Below are 19377 nucleotides of genomic sequence, written 5' to 3'. Positions count from 1 at the left end.
ACTAACCTATATAATTAATATAGAAATATCATCTGTAACAATTAATTCTTTTCAATGTAGCCTAAAAATTCACGACTAACAGAGTTGGAGGCGTTTTCTTCCCAAACACGGGCTTACACGTATCACGCATTTCTATTTCCATGCCACAGGAATAGTAATAATAATAATAATAATAATAATAATAATAATAATAAACCTATAGTAATTTAATAAACCTTTCAATTAATTTCCACCTTATTAATATGGGTCACTTATAACTCCGTTGAAGGTACTCGGGCTTTACCCATTCAAGATTATTAATAACGTCTAACAGATTTTTTTTTAGTTTGTTGTTGTTTGAATATTTCCATTTAGTGCTCTTCAGGTGATCAGAAAACGTAAAAAGTCTGCATTAGAATTCAAATCCCACCCTTACCGCTCCTGTCCATTTCATTCACTGGCAGTGAAAACTAAAATTTAAAAAGTTGACTAGAAAAACGAGTACATGTGTTAGCGAATCATTAAAAGTTACTGTTGATGCTGGAAGGGATGGCTGTAAGACTCTTGCAAACTCTTTCCAGGGCCACTCTGAAAAGAAAAAAGTTCAGTTCTTCAGCCGTGCCTCAAGGGCGCACTGTTGATTAACTTTTTGGCCGTACTGACAATAAGATGTGCGTCAAGGCTTTTAGGGCTCGGAGTGACCGTGTGCCAGAGTCACATGTCCGATCCCTGCAACATGCACGGCTTTCCAGTGCGACAGAAGAGCACGGATAGCACAAATCACGGCAAATTAAAAATCGGTAAATGGGTTTAAACGGCACAACTAACAAAATCTGAGTTTGGGTTAAAAGATCAAAACTGCAGATGGGTAAAAAGCACAAGTTAGCCTGCAGTGTAGTGTGCAAATTTAGGAGCAAGGAGAGTCTATCCATGCACTAGCCCTCACATGGAGAGAACGAGATGCATTGCAGATGACACAGAATGCGTGGAAACTGAAAACAAACATCCCTGTCTGATTGACATGGTGAGGTTTTGTTTGGTGCATTGCCATGGCATTTAACAGACAGCCTAGTTAGGCCCCAATAATGATGCCAAAGAACAGGATCCCATTTTCCCTCTTCAAACCATGCGTATACAAAACTATGGTGACACTGGTCGTTAATGAGAGGAACCGGCAGACACTGTCACGGCATATGGCTTCATAACGGGGGGAGTGTGGACAGGTCAGACACAAGAAGTGTCGGGTTGCAGATCGGACCCGACACAATTCCCTCAGCAGTCAGCGGTCTATTTTTGGCCCGAGGCGCAGCTGATTGTAGGCCTGAGAGATTTTGGCCCTCCCTGATTTTTTTTTCTTTTTGGCATGCAGTTGTCCAGGCTTATTAGGAGAAGAGGGAGTTGTCCAAAGGCAGAGCAGAGTTTTGCTGAATATACTGTAGTCATAAGTATTGTAGGCTACAGCTGTCTTGGCCCATAGTGCAGGAGCACAAGGTGACAGGGTGAGAAAAAAAACTGTTGACTGGGTGTTTCTCTTCAGGGTAGCCAACTTACCCCAGTGTGGGAGTGCTGTCATTGGATAAGAGCCCTTCTCCTCGGCGGGGAAGAGCACTGTCACAGTCACAGCTTCACCTGGCTGTCAAGGTCCTTCTTTACTCCTAGACTGCTCTATGCTCGGCTCCTCACTCGAGGCGTGATCAGGGGACTTGGTAGGTTGGCTGCATCTCCTGCGTCCTCCGTTGGGATTTGAGGAGGATGGAGACGAACCCTATCCCGGTGGTGACGGTCCAAACCACCCCTTTCGACGACCAGCGGCCCGGTACCAATGGTCTGCGGAGGAAGACGGCGGTGTTTGAGGGGAAGAAGAACTACCTGCAGAACTACATCCAGAGTGTGTTATCCTCCATCGACCTGCGGGACCGACAGGGCTGCACCATGGTGGTGGGCAGCGACGGCCGCTACTTCAGCCGTGCCGCCACCGAGGTGATAGTGCAGATGGCGGCTGCCAACGGGGTAAGCAGAGAGGGCGGCGAGTCAGCCCAAAATGTGATGATGTTACTTATCAGGCTAATTTAGGGGCGAGAGAAGTAAGTCGTTACATGACTCACTTCGTTACTTTTCAATTACATCCTCAAAACTGGCGCTCTCATCGTTTCTGAATCTTCAGATGTAATAACACATAACACAGCAGGCAAATAACATGTTTGTCTGTTAGAAATTAACAAAAAGCTTTGAGGTCCAATGCTGTTTTTGCTCGAAAAAATTAAAGTGGAACTATATTCTACTTCCACCCATTTTTCATCTAAGCCAGTTTAGTGTGAGAGGAAGTGGAGGAAAACAAATCAGGGAATGGGAGTTAAGTTTCAGTTTCAGTATAAAGCTCCTTCTAACCAACTGGTAATATTAAAATTTAAATTTAAATTCATTACATTATAGCTGATGGTTCAACTTACCATCAGGTGTTGTCATATAAGTTCAAGTCCATTTTTGATCTTGTAAATGGCCTATTTATCATTATAAATAGTAATCAAGATAGTCATATTGGGGCAGTTGCGATTCAGGATCTCTAAATAAGTAAATAAATAAGTAAATAAAGTCGTGTGAGCTGTCAAGCTGTCACTAGCTCTAGCTTTACACTAGTCCCTTTAATGGTGGTGATGATCAAAGACTACACAATGGGCCAAATGATGATGATTAAACAAGTGTAAAAACAGATGTTAATGGTGATGATTATGATGACGAAATTCACATATTGATCACATCGCAGCTTCATCATAATCCTGGCTGACAGTCCAGGACTGCACATGCAACTTTGACTCACACGCATAATAACGTGCAAATTCAAGATTGGATAAAAGTAAAAACCACTGGCACAGAAAGCCAGTTATGAACTTATCACCACTCACAAAGTTTGGCTAAATTAGTCTGAGCAGCAGATAAATTAAAATTGGAAGAAAGAAGGATGGAGAAAACAGAAAAATCCCCACAGCTCTCAGAAAAAGACTGTTCTCAGATCTTTGTGATGGGTTTGGGCAGGGTCCAAAGGAAGATCTGAGGGGAATATAATTTGTTTTTAAGATCAGTCCATTTTTTTTCTGCTGGGCCAGCCAAATGTCTCTTGCTGTCTGCCTTATCGGCACTTCCATCCATCCTGCTCTACTTTCCTGCCTCCGCACGTCCCCCTCTGCCTCTTCCATCTCTTCCAGGCCAAACTAGAGGCGTCGGGGATACCCTGTCATGTGGCATCGAACCAGAAATCAGGATAAAGGCAACACTTGCGGATGAATAAAACACTCACTATCCTTTTTAATCTGGCAACTGAATAAAATCTACACACAGAAGGAAACACAGTAAACCATATACTTAGTATTATACTTAGTGTAACTTATTGCATAGCTTATTCAAGCATACTTAATGAATGACCAGTAAATTACTTGTTTTTACTCACACACAGACATGCAACATGGCTGATGTTAGGAGGATACACAGACGTAAGGAGACTGAATTCCTCTCCAGTGAGGACACTTTTATTTAGAATAGCTGATATACAAGGCCGGAATTATGGGATGCTGATGTATTACCACTTTCTAAGTGGAATAAAAATTATAAATAGAGAAGACAGCTCTGGTATTTAGGCAGTCTGTTGGGGCATATCACTTGCTTTTTAAAGTGGCCTGTCAATTTGTCACCTCTCAAATGATGAGATGCTTTGAGCCGGTTTTGTTTTCTGTCCCAAAGACTGATGGGTTCTTAAACTTTTTCAGCCCAGTGTCCAAACAAACTTTTGCCCATTTGTTTCCCAGTCAGTTTGAGAAACATTGCCTGAGATTATTTTTCTGCTTAATTTGCCTAGAGATTGTTTACTGAGAGTGCTTTCTCACACAACTCTTTTTCTGTGTAACCCTTCTTTTTACCCATTTACAGACTTTCACATTAGGAGACTGCCCGGTTTAAACATAGTATAGAGTATACTAGTGATTTCAATCCATGAGGCAACTTCAATTTAACAGAAAGCGTTATGTACTTGGAGTGACATTCATCTCAAATTGTTGTGCAGATTGGCCGTCTGGTAATCGGCCACAATGGCCTCCTGTCCACCCCCGCTGTTTCCTGCATCATCAGGAAGATCAAGGCCATCGGTGGAATCATCCTCACAGCAAGTCACAATCCCGGAGGCCCAGGTGGAGACTTTGGGGTCAAGTTCAATGTGGCAAATGGAGGTGAGGACTGAGGGATGGATTCTTTGTGATTCCTGCTTTGGCCCCCTCTTTTTAAGGCTGTTTGAAGCAAAAGGTAGAGATTTGAGACTGTCCATGAAGTCAAGGATATTTTTGATAGGGCTTACATCAGTTCCACTGTCAGTTAAGTTTTTAGAGTATTACTGTTTCTACTTTTTGTCTGCTAGGCCCGTCTCCAGACACGGTCATGGAGAGGATCCACCAGGTGAGCCGGACGCTCGAAGAGTATGCCATTTGCCCGGACCTCCGCATTGACCTCTCCAGGCTGGGACGACATGATTTTGACTTGGAGAACAAGTTCAAACCTTTCAGAGGTAGTCTGTCCATCTATCTTTCTGTCTGTGTATTTTTTAACGTGATCTAACCAGGTGAAAGATAAAAAAAAAGTGCTGCATTATGACAAGTGTCACAGTCACATGCATTTCAAATGATTTTTAGTTTCATGCTTGTTGCATCATGCAAGAGAAAATTCTCCATTTGTTCTTCAGGGAGGCTTTCAACTACAATGTGATAAGTCTGAAATGAAGAAAAATAGCCATCTGAAATCCAAAATGTTAAGGCTATTCTGGTCTACGCTTTAAAGAAAGCTGGTTTTGTCCAACCATGGTCTCCTGACAGGAGATCATAGGACATAAGTTGGTCACAAGGGATTATTTTAGTCTCTGTATAGGTTGTTGAAAAAGTTTTCTTTATTCATAGTTTAAACACAGAGGTGGTTGTACTGGAAACACTGTGGTGTTTGCTTTCTTCCTCTCACACACATGCATGCACACACTCAAACAACCATTTTGCCATCCAGCACCGATGTCTCCTCTCTGTGTTTCCAGTGGAGATTGTGGACTCAGTAGAGGTGTATCTCCAATTGCTGCGAAGTATCTTTGACTTCAGCTCCATAAAAAGTCTCCTCACAGGACCAGATCAGCTCAAGATACGCATAGATGCCATGAACGGAGGTGAGATAATGTCCAATATATAGCACCAATGCTCTTCTCATATGTTCAATTTCATTTATATCTTTTCCCTTCTCTTCTCTTCTCTTCTCTTCTCTTCTCTTCTCTTCTTCCCTCATGTTGTGCCACAGTGATGGGCCCCTATGTACGTAGGATCCTGTGTGATGAGCTGGGGGCCCCCGCTAATTCTGCAGTAAACTGTGTCCCTCTTGAGGATTTTGGTGGCCGACCTCCTGAGCCCAACCTGGTTTACGCCACACCGCTGGTGGATGCCATGAAAGGAGGGGAGTTTGGTTTTGGAGCTGCATTTGACGCGGATGGGGTAAGACATCCATCGTACAAGTGACACTTTTCATGTAGCATTTTAAACCTCAATATATCACCATCAAATTCATGGTGATACCTTGTTAATACATGAGACCATGGTTGAGATGATTGGCAACCTCAAAAGGCCACACCTCCCGTAAACCCCATTGCTTCCAAGTCTTTTGGTCCAGTGTTTTCTCTTTTATTTCACTGAACAGGTCAAATATTTCAGAAGGTTTTTTTTTCTTTCACAGACTTCACATGTTACACAATCTGAAAAGAAACACTGTCGGCTTTAGCATTGTTTGTGTTTCAACCCAATTCAGATTTTGTCCTGCAAAGTAATCTGCCTTTGTACTGTACAACAGGACAGCAGACTTTGTAGGAAATCAACTTGGCAGCACACAATGTAAAATGCACTGTGTAATGTAGAGGTTGATAGAGGTTGGTCAGTGTGAGACGGCGTCCTTTGTACATGCCTCCAAAATGTTTTTTCTTTTTTTTTTTTTTTCAATTTTAAAATGCTACTTTTAGCAGATTTAAGATGATGGGAGGGACTGACTGTCATGCACATGACATTGTGAAATCTAATGGAGCCCAGAGACTTTGCAGTGCTCGCCAAGAGATATTTTAGTTGGTCATAGATATTGTAGAGATTTGGCATGGCATTAGTTCATTCATTTATTCATCCATAAGCCATTCAATCACTGATAAAGAGTTGCTCTGATTAATCTAAACTCCAGTCGTAGATGTCAGCACCATACACAGCCTGGAGAGCTCTGTTTGTTTTTGGTTCAGTTTTATTTGCCGGTTGATAACAAGAAGTGAGTCAATAGGGGGCTGGTTAATACTGTATCTCTCTGAGCAGGCAGCTCACTTTTTCCACAGTGTCTCCCAGAGTCATTTATACTGTACGCACTCATGTACACGCGCACACACACACACACACACACACACACACACACACACACACTGGCTGACTAAATTAGCTTAGCATCAGGAGAATTATGTCATACATGTTTTGCTCTGTTTCTCCCACAAGGATCGGTATCTTCCCAGCTATTAGTGCTCATGACTGTAATTTTAGTGAACATAATGTTTCTCTATGGATCAGTATTATACAATGAGTGATATTTTCAGTCTCAATTGTAATTGAGATAATTGCCAGGAATGTTTACTTGTCCAGTTATTTGTTGCTACTGCTTATTAACTCAGGCTAATGCACGCTCATCCTCACTGAATGTGAATGGGATCTCGAAGAAGAGATATGGAGGCGGCAACCAAATGGATGAAGTGCCCAAACGTGCTGTATTGTTGCCCCCTTCAAAAATGCTCGAAAAGTTATATTTAAGTGCCTTTTAGCAGAATACTTTATTCAATACCTCCTCTAATGTTGAATTTATCAACATATTTGTTTTTCTCTCCACACTGATTTACTTGTTGCATCAGCCTGAGCAGATTACATATGAAACTAATGGCTGGTTTATTGATGACAGTGTGCTGTATGCTGTTGTTGCATTGTCAGGACCGATACATGATCCTCGGAGAAAATGGCTTCTTTGTGAACCCATCAGATTCTGTGGCCATCATGGCTGCCAACCTCTCCACCATCCCCTACTTCAGACAGCACGGCCTCAGGGGCTTTGCCAGGAGTATGGCTACCAGCACTGCCCTCGACAGGTAGGACACACACACACACACACACACACACACACACACGGAAACATAGGCACTCAGTAGGACTAAAGGGCTTTTCTTACTCTTGTCCCCCTTGACCTGTTTCTACAAATACATGCCCCAGCCCATTCTCTGGAGAGGGAGGACGCTGTCAAATGAAGACTCACCCGCTATGAATAACACTGTGAGATCACATACACCCACCCACCCACGCGCACGCACACACACACACACACACACACACACACACACACACACACACACACACCCTCCCATCCCTCCCACACACACAAACTTTTACTCACAGCCTAAAAATATTGCCTGTTATGTAAGACTATAGCAGAGCATTAGGTGCTGAGTGAGAGGATGTGATCACAGCTAAAGTCATCTACATTAACATTGTTCCAGAAGGAGGGATCTGTGAGCAACACCCCAGCGGGGGTTCAGCAGAAAGCTGCTGATGGGGAATGTGTCGTTTAACACTTTGACTGAACAGAGCAGATTAACTGGCATCAGTCCAGATCGTATATGTGCAGTATAAAGCTGTGAATGAACTAATGATGTTTATTTGTGCATATGTTAATGGTGTGTATGCCTCTTTAAAGCAGTATTTCATTTACAGCATCTACATGGTTTGAAGTAATGCAGTTCTCCAACAACCCAGCTTACACAGACTAATTTTATATCTGGTCTGTAGGTCTAAAGGAACTGATATAAGACAAGCTTTCCAAGCACCTCTTCTTTACTGTCTGCGACAGGTGACCTTGAAAACACAGAGAAGCCTATTATCTACACCAGTTAGGATAACAAGATACAGATGCTTACATGACAGTTTCAATAACCAGAGTGTAGCCCTCATCAATTCCAGGACAAATTAGCGTGCAAGTAAACATATTATGTGTGACTATGCCTAGTCTCTATGAAAGCCATGTATCATCTTTTGTCTAATGAATGATTATCGAGCAATGACAATATCAAGCTGTCTTTTTTGATTTGTAAAAAAAAAAAAAAAAACACTTTAGGGGATGCAACATACCTGGCAACTGTAAAAGGTGTGTTTTAACGAATGCCTTTTTTGTTATAGTCTCACTTTGACCCGGCAATGCTCTCTTTAATATGTAGAAGGTTGTCTGTGCATGGATGTGTGTGCATTAGTGTGTGTGTGAGGGTTTATGTTGGTGTCTTTGTGCGCACAGTGATGGAAGGGTATTTGTGTGTCCATACGCAGATTTCTCTTTCTTTCTTTGTGTGTGTGTGTATGCTGGAATATGTGTTAGTGCTGGCAGACATTTAGGAAGTGACCTCACTTCCAGTTCTGATCTCTCTGGGTGTCACTGTTGTAGGGGACAAGTGATGCTGAGATATGTGAAATGGAATGTGACATCACAGAATATGGTCATCTTTACTTGCAACGGACACTTTGACACACTCAGATCTGATTTCTGCGCTTGCATGTACGCACACACATGTGGATTAGAAACCATTCATACACTTGTGTCTCAACTGATCCTCGCCCAAGGCTGGGTCTTATGATTTTAAATCCTCATGTTTGCTCCAAATGAATTGCCTCAGTTTTGTCTTCACCTCCCACACCCCCAGCACACACACACACACACACACACACACACACAGACACACACACACACAAAATGGGACTTTGGAGATGATTGCCATGACTTTCAACGCTACCCTAAGAAATAGAACTCTCATACACTACACACACACACACACACACACACATACACACACAATTGAATGACATGGCCCATACATTTTCATAGGCTATACGCAATATTTGCTCTTGGCTTTTTTTCTCTCTCCGTCTCTACTTTCTCAGCATTTGCCTTTTTGTTGTATTGATGACATAATGGATTTAATTTCCTAGAAACTGGAGCTTGGTTGTGCAATCTGCTGAAAAATAGGATTGCCCATGATGTGTTTCAAATTTAATACCTTCACCACAGATAATGCCATGATCTTGGCTGTCTGTCCTTGCTCAGAGCGCTGTGCTGTTCAGTGTTTCTGTGTAGCAGAAATAAATTGTGTTACGTAAGACTGTCACTGCTTTCCCTGTTATACCCTGGTTCACCAGCGTACTTGAGGGTATGTGGAGTTGTGCATAATACACCTACCTCTTTCTCTGCACCCTTTGGTAGTTACTGACAGTATTGCAGGGTAGGGTCACTTTGTTCAACTCCTTAGCGTTGTAGCCACCACTTCTGTTACCACTATAGCACTGCTGTGCTGTCACTGGACAGGGAACGTATCTGCATGTCTGAGACACGGTCCAGGGAGTGTTGAGGTACTTAGTAGTGTGGTGTCGGATCCTGGAATAGACCCAAGTGTAGGCCTTTTTAGGAGAGCGAGTAGCCTGTGTGAGTGTGTGTGTCTGTCTGCATGCCGAGTGTTTAGACTGAGCTATTCTCCCTGCTGTGTGTTTATGTACAATCAATCTTGGGATATAAAGCTGAGATGAATTTGATATTGCGTTTGTATGATCATGCTCGTCTATGTGTATGTGTGTGTGTGTCTGGAAAGACGAATGGAGAGATACAAAGAGATAGAAAGAGAGAAAGAGAGTCCATGTGTCCAGATGAGCAGAGGCTGTGTTTTGTTGTGCAGGAAATTGATTTGGACCACAGTTCGGCAATAGCACAACACACAGGCGATAAATCCTTTACTCTTGCGTGGACATAGTGTGTATGACTGGCTTTTTGTGTCGCATGTGTGTTCGTGTGTGTATGTGTGTGTGTGTGTGTGTGTGTGCGTGCCTTCTTCTCTATGCACAAAAGTGAGGGCTGGCAGTAAGGGCAGGACCAGGCCGATGGAGGGAGGGAGAGGTCAGAGGAAGAGAAGGTGGGAGGGGAACTTGGGAGAGGAAACATCTGCCTCTCCTTTAGCCTCTCCAGGGATGGGAGGGTGTGAGGAGAGGTTAGGTTGAGCCACTGTTGTGCCTGTTACCAGGATGTACCAGAAGAAATACAAGAAATGGTTTCTTGTTTTGAGGCATTGATGTGCAGTGCGGAATAGAGTGATCAATGTCACTGTAGCTGTGCTTTGTAGTTTAGGGGTTTTAATGGCTGTATGGTCGGTCAGTGAAATGAACACGGCAAACAAGAAGACTGCAGCATCCAGCATGGCTGCCAGTGTCTAATCCCTTATAACACACAATAGTCTCCCAGTGGACACAGCCATTACAGAGCATTCTTAGTTTGGACTCATTTTCATCTTTTGCCCCCCTTCCCCTGAGTATTGTGGTATTTTTCTCATGGTTCTATCTGAACTGATATCTTGATGGATAAACAAACAGAAAAAGACACAAACAATCAGAAATGCTAGAATCTGGATTAGTGGATTAGTTTGGGCCTATTTTAAGAATTATTTAGGGTCTGATTTTGGTGAGGGCCAGATTGTGGTTAGGGTCTAACACAGTGATTCTCAAATGGGCATGCGTGGTATGTTGGAGTACTGCAGGGTGTACGTGAGATAATTTAAAATGTTAATTTAAAAAAAATACATATCAGTCATGCATAATTCCTGAACTAATTATCCTATGTTATAATAAGTTCAATAAAAAAATGTAAATGTAAGCTTGATAAACCACATTTTAAATTCAGTATTCCCTCTGGGTTTCCCGAAGGTGTCAAATCTGTGTTTGTGGTTTAAATCTGCTGATGTGGTCGACAAGCGAGGATGTTCATTATGACTGGGAAGCCAAGACAAAAACTGAGAAAATGGGTTGGTTGTTGAAATGTAGCAGCAATACAAAAAAGGAGAAGGAATTGAAATAAGTCAAAAAAAAAAAAGAAAAAAAAAGAGCAAAATATCAGTATCAGTATCAGATTGTTGTTTCAGACACTGAAGGAGCTGGATTGGACCTCTTTCTATGGGCTTGTTTTCTACCATTATTTTTGCACTGCTCAGGGGGCACTTGGGTTTTAATCCTGTTTTGAAATTATTAAGGTTACAGTTTGGATTGTTTAGGGTCTAGTTTAGACGATGGCAACAGTTTGTATCCAAGTGCACAGCTCTATAGATTACACTTCATTACAATGTGATGAACTGCCATGAAAAACAATACATATCTGCATATAGAATGTGATGGATGTTAGCCTGCATCTGTTTAAACTCAGCATTGTGCTTTATCCCAACAGGACCATAGTGGACTCAAAGAGTTAGAGCAGGGTTGTGCATAAGTTTCCATATCCATGGCCAAATTTAAGTAAAGCGCAGGCTCAAAATACTGCTAAGAAAAACCATCACCAGACTTAAATGTTGTTACATTTGATAGATGTCTACATGCAGGAGGTGGCCAAGTTCATTGTCAAACCCAAACAAGCACAATGTTTTTCTAAAATGGTATTATAGGATGGAATAAGTTTTTATTTAACAGCTTTGGGAATGGCACAGAGCTGATGTCAAAGACAGAGTAGGGAAAAAAAGTGCATCTACTGTTGGGAGTTGATGGGAATCCTTTATTTGAAATCAGAAAGCAATTTGCCTTCTTCAGGATTACAGAATAATAAAACCATGAAACTTAAATACCTTTGCAAGGGTAAAAAAAAAAAAAAACAACAACATCTCATTACTGATCAACTAATCACACAATAGGTCCAAAAAAAACAAAAAAACAAAACAAAACAAAATATTTTAGTCCCTGTTTCACAAAATGATGCAGGTTGCAGCTATAAACAGCTAGAGACAATTCCTCATCTTTCATTTTGGCACATTATGGACAAAGTCTGGCAGCAACATCAGTTCTGTTAGCTGGGTAGTTTTAAAAATATCAAATGTCTGTGTGGTCCAGCTTAGGTCAGAAAAATCTGTTAGGCCCTGAGATCACTCTGGGTTTCTGGTTCAGGTCAAGCAGAACTCAAATGCCAGGCGCTAGTAAAGCTATATGCTGTGGTCTGTCTTTTTTTGTCTGAATGCCAACCTAAAGCTTTTAAGTCCAGGGAAAGCTCTCTTCAGTGGGAGAGGCGATGAGAGAGAAAGGGTAGTGGCTCTTATGTTTGGTAAAATATCAGGCCAAGGCCAAAAGCTGGTGGTATTTCATTTCCCTGATATCATGAGGTCTCATCCGTCACATTACTCCTTATCATTTTACTGTTGCATGAACATGTCTGTGCGAGAGAGTGAGATAGGATTAAAATCAAGAACAAGATATTTGGATAGTATGTGCATGTGTGTGTGTGTGTGTGTGTGTGTCTGTGTCTGTGTGCGTGTGGTGCTCAGGGTCTTTGCAGTTGTATGGTTGCTGCGTCTGCATCAGTTTGTGTTCCCAAGCTTTAAACCCAGAGTGAGAATGGTGCAGAGGCGACCAGCACCTGTTTAGAAATCTCCGTCTGCCCTTCACTCCTCTGGTCACAGCATTCAGAGCTGAGACCCGCTCTATCTCTCTCTGCTGATTTTGATTTCGTTCCATCTTAACACTTGTAGATGAAAGAAGTTCTTTACGTGCTTGCTGCATTTATTGCTGCAGTGTTGTGCGACCCTCAAGAGAAATGGTTTGGTAAAGCCCGTGGTGCCTGTGCATGATAAAAACAGGGCGATGATGGATAAGACTTCCTCAGTGCTGCGTCCTCAGCAGCAAGCGACTTAACAGTTATAAGTAGAGGCCAAACTGTAGTATGATACAGCACAATCATCCCCTTACTCGACCCAAGAAAATTTTGGGCTTGTTGATATATAGTACGGCTACAAGTCATAGGAACATAGACTAGTCATAACTTCAAATAAAGCTTTATTTTAACTTGGTATTTAGAAAAATGTGACACAAATTGACACATCAAAATGTTAGACAATACATTTTAGAGCCAAAAAAAAAAAAAATCACTTCATTCCAATCAGTTTCAATGAAAAAAGCCAGGCATAAGGTGACAGTGTTAGATCAAACTGAGCCTTTAAAAAATTGCATTTGATTTGAGTTGCAATAGATTTGATCACTCATCCACATATACCAATTCAGTGGCAATCCTTAGGTGAGAAAATGGATCATCTCATAGGAACTCATACTCAGAGAGTTCCCACTTACACTCTGGGAGATTACAGCCCTAAATAGGAACCGTCCAAGTTTATTCCTTGTGTCTCTTGTGTCTTGTGTCATCAGCCAAAATTTTTTGGTTATGACAAAGCTTGTGAATAGAGAGGCTCAGGGCTCGCCTGACCTGAAACAGTATATTTGTTGGAATGTGTTATTCAAACACATACACTGAAGTTAATATTCATAGAAGTACACATAGAGATAGTGATCTCAATTTGTAATCATGTTCTCTTGGCCACCTTTTAGTGATTATCTCCGCCCTGCAGCAGCCTGAAGGGGATATAGCGTTTGGTCGTCTGTGTATCCGTGTGTGTGTGTGTGTGTGTGTGTGTGTATTTGTGCGCAACCTATCTTGCATAGCACTGGGCTTTCCATCCTCATATTTTTGTACACAGTTATGAGTGTATGATCAAGGACCTCTTGTGGTTTTTCGCCTAAGTCTACTCACCAGTTACATGTGTAGAGGGAGCCAGATTAACTTCAACAAATTTTAAAAGACAAATGATAAATGTTAGAGATTGATCAGCATGTAAAAAGTCATCAAATGTTCAGATCTGTTTTATTTTTGCAGTCCTTACAGCTGCATCAAAAAGAGGTTTGAGATAGGGGCATGAAAATTCTCCATGGTGGTTTGTGGTTCTACCTCAAAACTGCAATGAATAGAAAGGACATTCCTGTTCGAGTGAAACCTCTGGAATGGTTTGGATGGGCACGTAAAGGAATAATTCACCCTGATTTATTGTATCTGTATCTTGAATCCCTGAAAAAAATAGTTTTTAATTGCATGCCTTGCCGAGAACAAAAACTATCCTTTTCTGTTAGAATGGAGTTGATTGGCGATTTTGTCAGTCAGCAGCAAAATCAGTACTAAAACATCCATTTCAAATACTAAAACAAATGTTATCATGTGTGATTGGCCTGCATTTTCACCAAACTGAAGACCTGCCTTCAGTTCGTTCATTGGCCAGGAGTCCTGTTTACTCATTGGCTACAACAAAACTTCCTCTTGAGTCATTTAGTTGCTACACCAAGAGTCTGAGGATTTAAAACTTATGTTTTCATATTGTTTATGCAGCTACTTGTCAAAATCACAGAACAACTCCATTGTTTAAGGAATAACTGCAGTTATTTGGAACCCTCTATGAAGCATGCGATTAAACAGCTTTTTTTGGAGGGCATTCATGACAACTTAGGGTGAATAAATACAAAATATAGAAAAAGTAGTTTTCGAGTGAAGCATCCCTTTAGAATGATACCATATGTAGGCATCACTTATTTTGGCATCCCCGTTTACATGAGAGAGCTCTTAAAACTCTGCAGCAGCCATCTTAGTATTATTTAGTGTCTGTGCTTTACATTTTGGTCCAGTGCTTGACCTCAGTGAGCCTGTAACATGGGACCTTAACCGAGAAAGTAATAGAAAGTAATTTGTTTTTCACTATGTAACTCTATGTGTATGTGTGTGTGTGTGTCTGTGTGTGTGTGTGTGTTGTTATGTTTCAGTCTACACTCAGTTGGTGTGACCATTAAACTTGAGAAAAGCCCCGCATTCTCACCCAGCTATTAAAATAAGGTTCAACAACAACTTTGTCCCAACGCTTCTGTGACACTGAAAACTGAAAACTGAGCTTGCTAAGGGTCATTTTCAGTGGTTGTGTTGGCTGTGGACTTGCCGTTTTAAACGTCAACAGCTAGTCAGAGGGCCAGAGTTTCCGTTTTCTTTTAGGAATGCCAGGCTTTCCGTTCCAGCTCGTTCTCCCCCAGGGGGAAATAAAGCTGGTTTACTCTTATTTGGTAATTCATCCCATCCTCATATAAACAGCTGTACTGGGCACAGCGTGGGTTTTTATTTATATGTGTTATGATTGTGTAGATGTGTGCACCACCACTGACAAACCACCCACACTTACACACACACACACACACACACACACACACACACACACACACACACACACACCCACTGCTGCTTCAGAATTCCTCATGGGGCCCAACATCAACACAGAGAAACAAACAAGTACATGTTGTTTGTGTCTTTACAAGCAACAATAGCTTAGTTGGGTTGAATATTCTGTCCATCACCTCATTAGATGGGCCCCAGGAATTGTGTTTACATATCAAGGCAGTGGTCTGAACGAGGTGTGGCTGAGCAGTAATCTGTAGAGAGTGGGAGGATTATCATCTCTGTTGTTTGTGAAACATCTCCATAAACTGGCCCAGGATGGTAACTTCAAAAATTCCACATCTGACTGGCTGACATTGTGATTAATAATATAATTCAGCAGGTTACTTCAGTCAAATCACTATATATATGTATATGAATACACACACACACATACACACATATTGCTATGTTATGTTATGTGTCGACCTCAGGAAGACTAGCTGTTTGCAATGCCATCAGCTAACATAGATCCCTTTCATAAACAACAAGTACCCAATATTGTACATCATTATTTTAAAATGTGTAACATGTTTTGCTCTGTAGCCTTTCAGTCCAAATGGATTTCCCTTCTCCAAATACGTTTTTTTCCCCCCCATAATAACTGCTGCTTTCCTAATCAGATTACTGAAATTACATTATATGCAGGCAGTTACTTTTCAGCCCTGTCTCTGGATTTGCACTGAGGGGTTTACCGCCATTCTTTGCTGTTCTTCTTGTATATCTCAAATGCCCACTCTGTTCTTTTCTTCACACTCCCTCTCCTCCCACATGCTCTTATACACACACACACACACACACACACACGCATGCACACACAATTCCTCCCTCTCTTCCTCTCCCCCTCTCTTCTCCCTATGTCAGTGCATGGCTCAGTTTCAAAGCAAACATCAGCTAAAAGGTTAACTCACTTTGTTCCTGCTGCCTTTGCCTTATTAAGTTATTGGATGAGCTGTTGGCAGATTATTCTGGTCATCCAGCATTTGGTTTGCTTTATTTCAAAGGTCAGAGGATTGTTTGTAAGCTTCTCCCTCTATCAATGCTGGGAAAGGCTGGCGTCACTTAAGAGAGAGAAAGACATATAATAACAGCATATGTGTGTAATATGTGAGAATCACATATGTGTGTGTGTGTCTCTCCCCTCGCTCTCTCCCTCTCTCTCTCTCTCTCTCTCTCTCTCTCTCTCTCTGCCTCTGTGTATCTAGGGTAGCCAAAGCCATGAAGGTGGCACTGTATGAGACTCCTACAGGTTGGAGATACTTTGGGAACCTAATGGACTCTGGCCGCTGTTCCCTCTGTGGCGAGGAGAGCTTTGGGACAGGTAGCATTGCCTCTGGTGCACCATGCTCACTCACACTTCCCTGCACTTCCTGTAAAGACAGTTTCGGCAACAACAACTGTCCTGGTGCCCTTAAGCAAGGACTTTAATCCCTATTTGCTCCAGTGGAGTGGCTCAGCAGTAGAGGACAGTTGTGCTGGGCAGCTCTCAGGTGAATTTGAAGCCGGGGTTTGCTTGAAAACAGCGAGTATGCTCAGTTAACTTTCCCTGGATAATGTAAGGTTAAACATCCACATAGGCATGCAAGCACACACTCCCTGTCTTGTCTCTCCCCATCTCTCTCTCTCTCTCTCTCTCACACACACACACACACACACACACACTACACACCAGCCTATTCTAGGTCTCTCCAGTTCAAGGCTGCTGGGTTTGTAAGTAGTGCATCCTGACTGCCTGTAGCTCCAGTCAGAGTAGTCTAATAGATGTGAGGGCTGTGACCCCGGCTGCATGTGTAAATAATCCCCATTCTTCTGCTATAAAAGGAGACAGGAGCTCCCTGAATCACCGCAACATGCAGGCAGGCCTCCAGTGGCAGCTGCTCTCAAATGAATGTGTACGCGCACACACACACACACATACACACACAATTAGAAATGATAAACAATGCATGCACAAAACACACACACACACACACACACACACACACACACACACAAGTAAATGCTTAAAATCCCCGTCTGCTGTCTCATTTGTCCTTCTACATCTGCTAGTGCTTGCTACCTTTCCCAGTGGCCATCTCCCTGTTTCTCTGTCAGTCACTTTACATCTCCTACTTTGTCTGTTTTTACTTCTCACAATGTATTTTTTTAGTCTTCATTCTCTGTTTATCTCTGCGTTGTTAGTACCTTTTCGATTTACCATCCCTTTCATTGCTAATAAAACAAATTTTCATTGCAGGGGGCAAAAAAGCTGAGAAAAGGAATGTAAATGGCTAGTGGGTATGACAGGAAAGGAGAAGTTGAGAGAGTTGGGAGAGTTTAAATATGACAGATATTGACAAGGAGGAGATAAATGGAGGGAATGGAGACATGGAGAGGACCATGGGACCATGGGAGTTTACTCATTGTCTACCCATTTAAGGCCAAAAGCTCAGAGGGAGACCTGAATAGTAAATCATATTGGCTGTACTCCCACTTTTGCTCTTTACCAACTCTCATATACTTACTCAGTCAAACACGCACAGCCTGAACATTTGTAAGCGTTAATTTAACTGGATCTGTCAAACTTTACTATGCAGTCTTATTGGTGTTGCTTTGATCATTTTCTACCTGGTCGCACAGGGACAGCATCATGTCCAATTGAACTGGGCAATTAAAATACTGTAAATACCATCACACACAAACCAAGTTTCAGAGCTTTTTAATGCAGCGCAATGGTATAAAACAGTTCTGTTAAGTGTTTAAAGTGATATTAAATACCTTTACAAGTTCAGTCTCCCCCTAAAGGTTGGGATGTTTATAACTCTGACTTTTGGACTTCTTTGTTCTGTCATTGCTCACCTGGGAAATTGCTGTGGTTGTGGCTGTCTCTGCAGCACTAACAGGTTGTGGACTGGCAGAGCTAATCTTGGCCCTATTCTACAATATCATGGAGGCCCGATTAGAACAGAAAAAAAAGTTGTAATAAAAATAGGGAGTTTATGATGCAGATGGAGAGTGATCTGATCTTGTAGTTCTGCTCTGTTGACAGAGAAATTAGATTTGTAAGTTTTATTAGGTGCGTTAGGCAGACCGCCTCTATCTGTGTGTGTGTGTGTATGTGTGTGTGTGTGTGTGTGTACGTGTGGAAGATGTAAGACAGAGGTCGAAAAGAGAGAGAGAGGGAGAGAGAGAGAGAGAGAGAGAGAGAGAAACAGACAGGAAGGGAGAGAAAAAGGGGAGGATTAAATATCGACAACTGTTAATTTCCTAACAGCTGTGTACCGATACAGCCAGACCGAGTGGGCATGTTCATTTTTTACAACTTGAACAACAACATCAAAGGATCACCAAGCAATTTTTAAACCATAAAAATAGTTCACATGTAAGAAATAATGTATATAAATATATATTTAAATCATGTCCATCTCACATGTGGCAAAGAGTCAAAGTCTTTTGTCAGTGTGGAATGAGTTATGTTGATTAGCAGTTTGTCGTACCGTTTTGTCACTTAGTTTTGATTCTGACATCTCGAGTGACAGAGCTGATGACCGGCAATTTTACCATCAGATGAGTGCAATTTGCACTATAGAACTGTTGAGGGCAGTATTGAGACTCTATTGCACACATGATGATAGGAGCAGAATGCAAAGAAGAAACTTCGCTGTCTTTACTTAGCGCTCTTTTAAAAAATGACCTAGAATGTCATGACGACAGGATATGACACTTTGATCATGTTTTCTCTCACTGCCCCTCTCTCTCTTCAAAGCATAAAAGATAACTTAAAGGAATGCCCTGACATTTTCAATATGAGTCTATTTTCCATGCCGAGCCCTTGTGGGGAAATTATTAACACATTCAAACTGTCAAGGTCTCCCTTTAAGCGATAGCTTTGCAGAATTATGTATAATATAGTGCAGACAGGATATGATACATTCATAATGTTTTCTCCCACTCCCTCCCTGTCAATTCAAATGATTAAACATAGATACACTTTAAAATATAGACATATCTTGACATCATTTTGAGTCTATTTTCTGCTTCATGCACTTGTGGGAGCAGAAAATATTTGAATTGTTAAAATGTCAAGGTGTCCCTTTAAGAGATAGCTTTACTGTGCAGCTGTCTTTGAGAATGGACTGATAGCTCCCCAATGAAACTATGGGCGTGAACTAATACTCATCTGTATGTGTGGGTGTGTGTGCGTGTGTGTATGTGCTCCCCCTAACCTCTTTTTCCACAGTGTGCTGGTATGAGCTGGTGTGCGGT

At 41.8% G+C, this 19377-nt stretch overlaps 1 protein-coding gene across 1 annotated transcript in view; it reads left to right on the top strand.

The window, feature by feature from the left end:
• The first annotated feature begins 1386 nt into the window (after positions 1–1386).
• The window catches only part of pgm5 (phosphoglucomutase 5), a 27173-nt gene continuing 9182 nt past the window's right edge, over positions 1387–19377 (top strand). Inside the window, exons 1-7 of the mRNA XM_030061160.1 lie at positions 1387–1989; positions 4034–4196; positions 4382–4528; positions 5042–5167; positions 5296–5486; positions 6996–7150; positions 16338–16453. Coding sequence (XP_029917020.1) covers positions 1732–1989; positions 4034–4196; positions 4382–4528; positions 5042–5167; positions 5296–5486; positions 6996–7150; positions 16338–16453 — 1156 coding nt within the window. The 5' untranslated portion in view covers positions 1387–1731. The remainder of the gene's footprint in view (positions 1990–4033; positions 4197–4381; positions 4529–5041; positions 5168–5295; positions 5487–6995; positions 7151–16337; positions 16454–19377) is intronic.

This window comes from Myripristis murdjan, chromosome 9, assembly GCF_902150065.1.
Source record: "Myripristis murdjan chromosome 9, fMyrMur1.1, whole genome shotgun sequence".
Taxonomy (NCBI): domain Eukaryota; kingdom Metazoa; phylum Chordata; class Actinopteri; order Holocentriformes; family Holocentridae; genus Myripristis; species Myripristis murdjan.
This window is presented reverse-complemented; position numbering and strand designations above follow the sequence as displayed.